The following is an 11,514-nucleotide window of genomic DNA, read 5'->3' as shown; positions in this document are numbered from 1 at the left end:
ATGGCTTACCGGGACCAAGACTACGGACGCCGGTCTGCCGTCGAGTTTGACGATATCCGCACACGCACCGTCACCCGCAGCCCCGCGCCACCCGCCCAAAGATCCCGCCGAGGCGATTATGAGGAGGTTGACATCCACTTCCGCGAGAGAGATGGCAATCTGCCCGAGTTCCTGAGCCGCTCTCGAAGGCCTGAGGCTGGCCCCATGGTTCTTCGCCAGCGCGAGGCCGATCCCTATGACCGCCCGCCCAGGGAGCCCAGCCCGATTCGCTTCCGCGAGGAGCGCATTGTGCGGAGGGCCCAGAGCGTTTCGCCTTCAGAGCCGGAGCATGAGCACTCTCGCACCAGAATCGTCGAGAAGATCAGAAGCCCCTCTCTCGCCAGACGCAGGTCTCCTTCGCCTAGAGCCGTGCGCTATGTTGAGCCGTCCGACACTGCTTCAGAGCACATCCGCATCATCGAGCGAGAGCGCGAGCGTGAGCGGGTGCCTTCGCCTTCGCCTTCTCCCCCTCCGGCGCCTCCCGTCATCCGCGGCCCGGTCATTGAGCGTGAGGTTATTACGCACTACACAGACATTGATCATGGTGAGTTTGGCTTCCCCCCCTGGGCACGTTTCAGCCATCAGGTGTTGTCAATTAGAGTTCGATGCTAACGGGTTCCTAGGCATGATCCAAGCCAGACAGCCATCCCCGCCTCCGGCGGCCCGGCCCCGCCCGAGAGAGCGCGAGACCCGCGAGACAGACATTGACATTTCACTGTCCAAGGGCCGCGCTGAGGTTGACATTCACCGATCTGCTAGCCGCACTCGCTCAAAGAGCCGTGAAAGGCGTTCCAGCCGCTTCTATGATGACGACATTGTTGTCCGTCGCGACTTGAAGATCGAGGAGACCAAGACCCGCAGAAGGGCTCACTCTGCCGCTGCACGCGGCCCCATCGAGGACGATGAGGCTGAGTACATCACCTCCAAGGTCGACTCCCGGGGACGCATGGGCGAGGCCTGGGGCGGTGCTACCAAAAACTGGGCCATTGTCGACGTGCCTCCTGGAACTGAGCGGATACGCATGGATGGCGCTGGCGGCGCAACCACCGACACCACCTGGAGCAAGTACAGCGGTGTGCGGAGGACCAAGTTTGTGCCGGAGAGAGAGAGGGATAGGGATGACTTGTCCAACAGGGCGCCCTCGCCTCCTCCCGCTCTCCGGGGTGAGCGCGTCAGCGTTTCCATCCTCGACCGTGACCGTGAGATTGAAATCGACAGGCGGGTCGGCCGCTCTCCTGCTCCTCCCAAGGAGATGTGGACTGAGATTACCAAGGACCTGGTCATCCGCGAGGCCATCGAAGAGCTTGGCTACGAGTATGAGGAGACTGATCAGTTCTTTTATGTCATGGATTACCTCAAATATGTAAGTGACGATCGGTTGAAGTGTCCAAGTCAAATACACACAGTCTGCTAACCCAGTCTTCTCCTCAGGACGATGTTCTTCAATTGACTGAACTATCTGATGATATTCGACGATCCAAGCGACAGCGACAGCGTGACATTCGATTCGACCGCGAGGTTGACTACTACGAGGAGGTTGACACCCGACGAAGCTATGACAGGCGTGCGCCTCCTCGGCGGGACGAGCGTGATCGCAATGTCGTCAGGGAGACTGAGGTCATTTACGACCGCGCAGCTCCTCGCTACCGTTGAGGAACTCAACCTCACATCCACGTCCTGAAGCTCATAACATGATTGATTCTTTATGAGTGAGATTTGGATATATTGTCGACTTGCCTCTTTATTTGTCTTGGATACAAAGAAGCCATTTACCGCGCGAGGCGAGAATTAGTCTGGCTCGAAAAGAGAAGGAAGATGAAATGTATTGCATGGATGGGATACAACTAAGCTGGCTTGATCTTATCATTTTCTTTTTACTTTTTTGCAGGGACAAGTCAAGGGGATTGGAGGAGGGGGCGAGTAAGAAGTTGGATCTTTTTTTCTTATTTCTTTCTTCATGTCTTACGATCCATGAATGCTTGATGACGACTTGGAGTTTAAATTGATGTTCTTTTTTTTTTTATTATTATACTTTTTTCATTTACATGTAATGAATAACGAAAAGGCAAATAAACATACTACTCTATATACACAGTCTTGCTTGGTGTCACTCATTACAACTATCTACCTAGTAGTCTATATCCACACCCATTTGTAGAACCAGCTACCAGCATATTGGATGCCCAGAAGGAATGGCAAAAAGGGAACCGGGTGTACGGATGATTGCTCCATTATATCTATAACCACCTCTCTTAACATCATATGCTGTAGACTCACGCAAGAGTAAAAAAGATGATCATTTTCCAGGTACTGCAAGGCAGATCGGTATAGTACATGCCTGTAATTTCGGTAGGTATTCGGTCACGGTTTTGCCTGCAGAATGGGCAGTATGCTGGAAATAAGTTGTATTGGATCCTAATTGCGAACTGCAGTCATCCTCCTTCAAAACTCGGCCGGTAGTCACCGTGGAAGAGGTAGTCTCCATGGAGATAGCCAACAGGGAAGTAGCCGGAGTGGAAGTAGCCAGTGCAAAAGTAGCGATGGCGGCACGGATACCAAGAGTGTCAATCGAAACAACAAAGAGCGTGAGAAGTGTTTTACCAGGGATGGTGGAGTATGCATCCTCACAGGAGCTGCTTACCCCGAAGTCTGCCACATCATCCCTTTTGCGATTACTGCAAGTGCGGCAAGCATATCTCAGTGTCGTCTTTATGTCCCTACCGTAAAAGGTCTTCTAGGTCACGAAGATGCAAAATCGTTGTATGATCTTCTTGATTTGGGACCAGGTTCTTCTGACGAATCTTGGAACATGCTCTGCTTGCACCCTACTCTTCATTACTGGTGGGGTAAATGTCTTTTTGGATTGAAGTTCCATGGGATCATTCCTTCACTTGAGAATGAGAATTGTATCTTTCAATTACAATTCCATTGGTTACCCAAGACCGGCAACAATCCAGCAAAAAGCACTAAAGCAGACAACGACGCTATCGCGAGAATGCTTCAGACAATCCAACAAGACGAAGGTCTTATCATGGAGTCAAGGAAAGGAAACTGCCGCCCCATCGAAACTGGAGACGTGTTCAGCCTGGTCATGGCAAAAGAAGAAGCTGCCAAGATGAAAGTCATGATCGATATCCAGTGGGCAAATGCAAAACTTGCGGCGATTTCTGGTGCCGCAGACTTTTGGGAGCCTGAGCCTCCGGCCGGATATTCCAGCGACCCTGACGTCGATCGCTCCGACGATGTTGCAGCTTGGCGTGAGACTCTTCAGTCTGATTGATACCATTTTGGAGGTGTGATATATAGGCAAACCGTCGACGTAGGCAGTCTAAGTAGGTAGTGACATCATGAATGGGAAAGGAATTTACCACCATATCAAAGGGGAATACTGTCCAGTGCCCTAAGCTTGCTATGCAGAATCCCCATACCTCAGATTTAAAATCACCTTGGTGGGAAGTGATGATACTAAAAACTAGAGGAATATAGCCATAGGAGCGGATACCAGAAAAATGTAGCGATATTAGCAGATACTAGAAAAATATAGCGATAGTAGCAGACGCAGGTAGAAGTAGAGTAAAGTATCGATAGTAGCAGATCGTATCAATTATTTATGTGCCAGATCATCAGTAAGAAAAGAAAAGGGAGGAGTTTGCTTTTGTATCCCAGTCCGATACTTGAACCTGACGCAGTCGCTGGGGTGCTAGCTACTTAGTATCTCCCAATATCAAGTTGAGTTAGGGAGGCGTTCCCGTCATACTGGGTAGTCTGCGAAATTTCTTGTCGCTCTCGGCCGTTGTGTCAATGAACGCCTTCGAGGGGTCAGTATTCCAAAAGTAGTAAGGTATAGTAGTAACAGATAAGAGGCTACTTACTCTGAATTTAGACGAGATCCTGTTCTTCCATGTGTTTACCAGCCGTTGAAACTTCTTATGGCCATAGATAAAACAGTAATTCTTCCAATCATCATTGAAATTCTCAAAGTGGAATGCCAAAGCAGATTCCTCTTCAGCACGACTGAGTGTGGCCAGGTATAGAACTCGACAGCTTACTTCGAACTCGCCGAAGAGCGGCTTAATCTCAGCCGTCCACTTCCTTTCCTTTGCTTCACATGCTCTTGACAGATTACTAGGTAGATTGGTTGGGTTGTCGGGAGCCTACTGAGGGCGTTAGGGATCTGGTGGTCCTTTCCTGGTTTGTGTATCAGCTTGATGTTGAATTGGCTTGCGTATTCCAGTGCGTAGATGAGTGGCTACATGTACTGTAGCCAACCCCTTTAAGTTGACAATCCAGCATCCTGAGTCTCAATTTGCCTGTTATACAAGCACAAGGAAGTGTACTACTAACATCCTTATCACAATCCCACGGGTTTTTGATGCTGGAATCAGATGGCACTTTATATTGAAGCTACCGGGGTAGTTGCACAGCAAAGTTAGTACGCCGAGATAGCCCACTCCCTTGTTATCTACCTAGGCATACGGCTGTTGAAGACACATCCGTCATTTTCAAGACATGTCGTAGTCGTTCCATTCTATTAAAGCTTGAAGAAATCAGTTTCCAAAACGCCGCCGCGTAAGCGTCTCACCATTGTCATATGGATATCGTATTCACATTCATTTCACTCAAACGCAGTGCAAAAGTCAGCACCCCTCATCAGCATGTGCTATCGATATAACTTTCCAGCATCTCGTTGCCCTGGAAGCTGTGGAGAATATTCTGAGTTCACAAGTGAGACAAAGAGAACGTCGGGAGCGGGGAATAATAGAAGCTGTTGGAAACCCGTCCCGCAATAGGCAACCTTGCGGGCACTGTGCGAAAGTTGAGTTGCGGGTGCGTGCGAAAGGACTGTCATGTATCATGGATGTTTTGGTGGGTTTGCTGCCTGTTGTTGTTTTGGAACACTGATTACTGTTGGCGGCAAAGATATTGGATGCGACGTTAAAGGACTTTCAAGGACAAACAAGACGTCTGGTCTGCTTCATTAAGAGTGCCTTTGCAGGTATAAGCATAACGTAGCCCAGCTGAGATGATTGCATGAGCCCTCCGAAAGGGTCCTTTTTGACGGAACCCCGCTGAAGCAAGCAAAATAGGGCGAGTTTCCAGCCGGTCTGACTAGCAGTACAGTAGTGCCGCCTTATTGAGGCTCAAACTCTCCATCTACGGATGTCGAATGCTGTCATCGCAGCTGTTTCCAGTGACGGATCACATGACAGCACAGGCACAAACGGAACTAGAGTCTGTCATGCTCGTCACAGGCACGGAACAGCGGGAGCAGCGAATCAAGCAGGCCTGGATGACGGCAGGATTTGCACAATTTGCCACTGCGCTGCTGATCCGCCCCGTTCCATGCTCTACCTTGGGTAGTATGTAGTTCGTGGTGATATCAATAGTACAGTACAGTAGTATCTACAGGCAAGGTACGAATATTGTACTGTACTGTGCTCGGTGCTGCGGGTTATGTTGGTTATCTATGTTATCGTATTTGCGAGGCGTCAACAAGAATCTGCATGTGCTCAAGGGCTGTCTCACAGCTTTTCCTTGGCGGCAACCTTGAGATCCGCCCGCCCCGCCTGTCGCTAAGCTTTTTTTCGCCCTCTTCTTTTTTTTCCCACAGGCCTCAGCTGTGTTAACCGCCGTTTCGCCGGGGCAGCGACCTCGCCCTGGGCCCCGCTGCAAACCCGCCACGGCCGACGCTGATTCGTCCACGCCGGGGGGAAAACATTAATCCACATATCCTCCCGCGCCTTGCTCAGCTTGCTGGCCGGAACTTGGTACATAGCGGGGGGGCCCCTCCATGTTTAGTGGAAGCTCGCCCTTGAAAGAGCCCTGAGAGAAGCACCCGGAAGCACCGTCAAGTGCCGCCCACTGCTGTTGACGACCGCTATTACTGACTGGATCGCCCAGCTGTGCAGTGCAGTGCCGTACCGCTGTGTGCTGATTTCGATTCAGGTTAGGTTGACGAAACTCTATTCATTGTTTGCATTCTTGACCCATTTCCACAAACTCGGCATACGTCTCTGTCTCAACCTTGAACTCAACTGTTATTTTTCCAAGGTTCTCTTTTCTCTTTCTTCTGCTCTTTTCACCAGAACCACCACCCCTGGGCTACACATTTACAGGCACTTCCCGGACCTCGTGACAGCACGGCATCGCTGCGTCATTCTCACAGCCCGGCACTCTCTTTAGCACCTCTCCCTCTAAAATAGCGCCTACACAGGCACGCAGTCGTGCAGCTGCAAGAAAGTGGCGGTAGCAAGGCGGTAGTAAGGCGGCAGCACCTCTGGCCCCGTCATCCCACAGCACAAAACTACCCCCCTTGCCGACCTTTTACTATTTGGAGGCAGACCCTCTGTGCGATCCCTCGACCCTATTCGCTCTCTTCCCCTTCTGCGTCTGCTTCTGACCGTAATACAGCCAGGCAGCTGTTGGGATCCTCACGCTCACGGTTCCAAGATTGAGAAAAAGTACATCGCCCAAATTTCAATAGACCGCCCTTTTCCCTTTTCTGCCTTGTCGCGCCAAACCAACTACGTGTATCCCACGAGGCTACCCTTTTTTTTCTACTTTCTCTTTTTTCTCTCTCCGCCTCCGCCTTGGGAACTCCCCCGCGTCTACGCCCTTCTTCCCTCCCCCCCTTGGTCCAACACGTGTGTGGCCGCTCATCACAACAGGGCGCTTCCCACCAGCATCACCAGGGCCTCAAGACGCCGCATGACAGGACGCTTTAAAGACCGCAACCATGTCGAGCTCAGAGATTAATACGGTGCTCGCCAACTCGCTGTCTGCAGGTTAGTACCTAGTGGAGGGAAAAACTCTACCGCAGGAACCCTCCCTGCGCACCCCTCAAGAGGGGCACTTTTGTTTGCTTGTGATGGCCCTTTGCTCTCCAGGAAGCCCGACTTGGGGGCGGAATGAAGAAGAAGGCGACTTCGGGAAGCCGAGCTACAGAGCATCCTCAGCTAACCAGAGGTAAATAATCACAGATGCGAACCTGCGAAACGCCGCCGAACAACAACTCACCCAGGCAGCGGAGAGTAACTTCGTACGTTTTTGCCCGCCTCCCTTGAATCAACAAAAGATCCGATCGCAGACACTGACAAATTTTCTCTTCCTCGCCCTCGTATAGCCGCTGTATCTCGCTACACTCGTTCAAGAACTCGCAAACGAACAAGCAGAGAGCTCCATCCGAGCCGCTGCCGGTATTGCCCTCAAGAACGCCTTCACAGCCAGAGACTTCGCCAGGCAACAGGAGCTGCAGACAAAATGGCTTCAGGGAACGGACGATGAGACCAAGAACCGGGTGAAGCAGCTGACACTGCAGACCCTGTCCTCAAGCAACACCCGTGCTGGCAATGCTGCCGCCCAAGTCATCTCCTCCATCGCCGCCATCGAGCTGCCCCGCAACCAATGGCCCGATCTGCTGCCTTTCCTTGTCAAGAACGTGAGCGAGGGCGCCGATCACCAGAAGCAGGCTTCACTCACCACCATTGGCTACATCTGCGAAAGCCAAGACTCCGAGCTGCGACTCGCTCTCGTAACCCACTCCAACGCCATCCTGACCGCTGTCGTCCAGGGCGCTCGCAAGGAGGAGGCCAACGTCGAGGTCCGACTCGCCGCCATCACGGCGCTGGGCGATTCGCTCGAGTTTGTTGCCAACAACTTCAAGCATGAGGGCGAGCGAAACTACATCATGCAAGTCGTTTGCGAGGCCACCCAGGCCGATGACTCGAGAATCCAGCAGGGCGCTTTCGGCTGCCTGAACCGCATCATGGGTCTCTACTACGAGAACATGCGCTTCTACATGGAGAAGGCCCTCTTTGGTCTGACCATTCTCGGGATGAAATCCGAGGATGAGGACGTCGCCAAGCTGGCCGTCGAATTCTGGAGCACCGTCTGCGAAGAGGAAATTTCCATCGAAGACGACAACTCACAGGTCGAGAGCTCGGACCAGATGCGCTCCTTCTACAACTTTGCGCGCGTTGCCGCCAACGAGGTTGTGCCCGTCTTGCTGACTCTCCTGACCAAGCAGGATGAGGATGCTACGGATGACGAGTATAACTTGTCCAGGGCTGCCTACCAGTGTCTGCAGCTCTACTCCCAGGCTGTCAACGCCACCATCATCGCTCCCGTTTTGTCCTTTGTCGAGTCGAACCTGAGATCTGATGACTGGCACAACCGAGACGCTGCCGTTTCTGCATTTGGCGCCATTATGGAGGGCCCCGATGAGAAGGTTCTGGAGCCCATTGTCAAGCAGGCTCTGCCTGTCCTGATCACCATGATGGACGACTCCTCTCTCCAGGTCAAGGACTCCACCGCCTATGCCTTGGGCCGCGTCACCGAGGCGTGCTCAGAGGCTATTGATGCTCAACAGCATCTTCCCACGCTGATTGCGTCCCTCTTCAAGGGCCTTATTAGCAACGCCAAGATGGCCCCATCTTGCTGCTGGGCCCTGATGAACCTCGCCGAACGCTTCGCCGGCGATTTTGGTGCTTCTTCTAACCCCATTACTCCTCACTTTAACCAGGCCGTCAGCTCCTTGCTGGACGTCACTGCTCGCCAGGATACCGAGACATCCGTGCGAACCGCCGCCTACGAAGTCCTCAATGTCTTTGTTCAGAACTCTGCCTCTGAGAGCCTGCCGGCCATCGCATCCCTGTCTGATGTCATCATCAAGCGTCTCGAGGAGACCATTCCTCTCCAGACTCAGGTCGTTAGCGTCGAGGACAAGCTGACTCTGGAAGAGATGCAAAACAGCCTGTGCACTGTTCTGCAAGCCATCATCTCGCGCCTTGACAAGGAGATTACCCCTCAAGGTGATCGCATCATGCAGGTCCTCCTTCAGATCCTCAGCACCATCGGAGGAAAGTCTAGCGTGCCCGAGGCCATCTTCGCCACCATCAGCGCCCTGTCAACTACCATGGAGGAAGACTTCATCAAATACATGGAGGCCTTTGTCCCCTTCCTGTACAATGCTCTTGGAAACCAAGACGAGCCTAGTCTCTGCTCGATGGCTATTGGCCTCGTCAGCGACATTACGCGATCCATGGGCGAGCGCAGCCAGCCTTTCTGCGATAACTTCATGAACTATCTCCTCAACAACCTAAGGGTGAGCTTTTCCTTTGATTTTCATCGCTAGCGACAGACAACTTGGGGCCTGACATGACTAACTTGCTGTCTCACAGAGTACCACTCTTGCCAACCAGTTCAAGCCCGCTATTCTGCAGTGCTTTGGTGATATTGCCGGCGCCATCGGAGGCCACTTCGAGACGTACCTCTCAGTCGTTGCTCAAGTTTTGGAGCAAGCATCCACAGTCACAGCGACCCCGGAGGGTCCCGATGAGATGTACTACTATGTCATCTCTCTGCGAGAAGGTATCATGGATGCGTGGGGAGGCATTATCGGTGCCATGAAGTCCAGCGGAAAGAGTACGTCTGATCTCACATATCTGCCCTACCGTGATGGTAATACTGACAAGTTTTCTGCAGCGCAAGTCCTTCAGCAATATGTTCCCGCCATCTTCCAGCTTCTCAACCTCATTAGCACTGATGCCAACCGCAGCGAGTCACTTATGAGGGCGGCTATGGGAGTCATCGGGTAAGGACCCAAATGATATCTACGCAATAGAACGAATATGCTAACACCATCTTTAGTGACTTGGCTGACGCCTATCCCAATGGCGAGCTTGTTGATGCTTTCCGCCAGGGCTGGTTGACGGCTATGATTAAGGAGACCAAGACCAACCGCGACTTCCAGCCGCGCACGATAGAGACCGCCCGCTGGGCTCGTGAGCAAGTCAAGCGTCAGTTGGGTGGCACACAAGGCGTCATTGCTCAGTCTTGAGGTCGAAATCCCGCTCTTTAATCTTGAGCGTCCTGTCCCGGGACCATGAGTCTCAAACAACAACAAAAGGAACAACTGCATCGCAACAGCCGTTGATTCTGAATCGAGAGTACCCCGTTATACTTTCCTGCCGCAGGACACGCGCGCAGGCGCACACACCCCGCCCCCCTTTCCCCCCAGTTCAACACATCACAGCAGAGCAACAACACGATCCCCATGACCACTTCATGTGTATATAGACCCTATGACACTACAGTAATCCAATACCCCTTTTCATGAAGCTTTTACACTACACCATATTCCTTTTTTTATTCGAGTGGCTACAGTTTCCATATTTACAACATTCCCCGCTTCCCCATCGATCCCATTTTAATTGTCATCTTTTTGCCCCCCAAGTCGTAACGATGGAATAGAGAAGTCATGTATGCTCCGCACGTATCGAAAAGAACGGCGGCAGCTAACCCAAAAATCATGTAGAAAGGAACAGGGAGTACAAAGGAGGCCGGCTATTCATCGTTTTGTTTTTTTATGTTTTTGTCCTCTTTCTAGGTTTCGTTATCTCCCCCCACAAACAGCAATAGCAGAAGTTCAAGCCCTAGTCGGTTAAGTTTTTCTGTGTTGGTGTTTCTCTTATCATCGTGCATTCATCCATTGGATGCCCCTTCGAGTGAATGGGCTTTGCATTTAGGAATGGCTCTTTGTGATTTGGTTTTTGCAAGGGCGAGCAACTACGGGCGCGGGTAGTGGTGGATGGAATATCAAGGGAAACTTTTGGAGCGTGTCCGGGGGAACTGTTTGTTTTTGCAGCTTTGACTCGCCTTGGGCTGCAGCTTTGAACTCGTCTTGGGTTGCAGCTTTGAACTCGCCTTGGGTTGGCGAGGAGGCAGAGATGGGGGGAAAGAAAAGAAGTATCAGGTTTTTAGGGAAATATGGCTTTAGAACTAGAGAATCAAGTGATCTCGTTCCATGTACGGCGGTGCTGAGCGTTCGGGCCGCCGTTAGATAGTAGCGTCACAAACTGCAAATGGAATTTTGGTTGATCCCCCCTTTTACACTGAGGCTTCGATATGTTTTGCGTCTTGGTGGGCTCTGGTAATGTGTGAGTCAGTGTGGTTCGGGCGGTGTTTGTATCTCCTCTTCTCTGTAAAAGGAGACTTATCACCGAGGTGGATTTCAGGAATCTTCTCGTAGCCACCAAGTACTTACCTCAAAGTTAGACCATATACCTTCGTCAAAGAGGCGTACATATACGTCCAGGAGATGTGCTAAGGCTGATATCGTTGCTCGATACTCTGGATTTAGCTTCAAATGCTTATCTGTGGAATATATTGGGTTTCAGCCTTGAAATTGCATATATATCTGTTGCCCCCCAGCAGTTTGTTTTGTTTTGTTTTCCTCCCCCCTTTTCTTCTTTTCCAAGTCGTAGCTCAATAACCACTGTTCCGAACATATCCTGCAACCATCATCTCTCCTGATTTGCAACCACGCATCTCTCCTGATCTATAACTGCCTATTGCTATTCACATATCCGCACTGGGCTTTATAATTGCCTATTGCTATTCACATATCCGCACTGGGCTTTATAATTGCCTATTCCTATTCACATATATCCACACTCGACTTCTAAATCCGAGACC

At 51.4% G+C, this 11,514-nt stretch overlaps 3 protein-coding genes across 3 annotated transcripts; all 3 read left to right on the top strand.

The window, feature by feature from the left end:
• On the top strand, nucleotides 1-1,692 carry T069G_08150 (uncharacterized protein; the record flags this gene model as incomplete). Its single annotated transcript, XM_056175360.1, has 4 exons — nucleotides 1-326; nucleotides 384-583; nucleotides 663-1,402; nucleotides 1,471-1,692. The coding sequence occupies 4 exons, from the start codon at nucleotides 1-3 to the stop codon at nucleotides 1,690-1,692; spliced, it is 1,488 nt and encodes a 495-aa protein (XP_056026309.1).
• A 1,342-nt stretch (nucleotides 1,693-3,034) lies between these two features.
• On the top strand, nucleotides 3,035-3,319 carry T069G_08149 (uncharacterized protein; the record flags this gene model as incomplete). The annotated part of the gene is made up of 1 exon (XM_056175359.1): nucleotides 3,035-3,319. The coding sequence occupies one exon, from the start codon at nucleotides 3,035-3,037 to the stop codon at nucleotides 3,317-3,319; it is 285 nt and encodes a 94-aa protein (XP_056026308.1).
• A 3,456-nt stretch (nucleotides 3,320-6,775) lies between these two features.
• On the top strand, nucleotides 6,776-9,877 carry T069G_08148 (HEAT-like repeat domain-containing protein; the record flags this gene model as incomplete). Its single annotated transcript, XM_056175358.1, has 6 exons — nucleotides 6,776-6,824; nucleotides 7,020-7,078; nucleotides 7,163-9,142; nucleotides 9,219-9,462; nucleotides 9,523-9,631; nucleotides 9,688-9,877. 6 exons carry the CDS (start codon nucleotides 6,776-6,778, stop codon nucleotides 9,875-9,877), a joined length of 2,631 nt encoding a protein of 876 aa, XP_056026307.1.
• Between the last annotated feature and the right edge of the window lie 1,637 nt (nucleotides 9,878-11,514).

This window comes from Trichoderma breve, chromosome 5 (genome assembly GCF_028502605.1).
Source record: "Trichoderma breve strain T069 chromosome 5, whole genome shotgun sequence".
Classification (NCBI taxonomy): Eukaryota; Fungi; Ascomycota; class Sordariomycetes; order Hypocreales; family Hypocreaceae; genus Trichoderma; species Trichoderma breve.
Note: the sequence above shows the minus strand (reverse complement) of the source record. Positions and strands in the feature narration are given on the sequence as shown.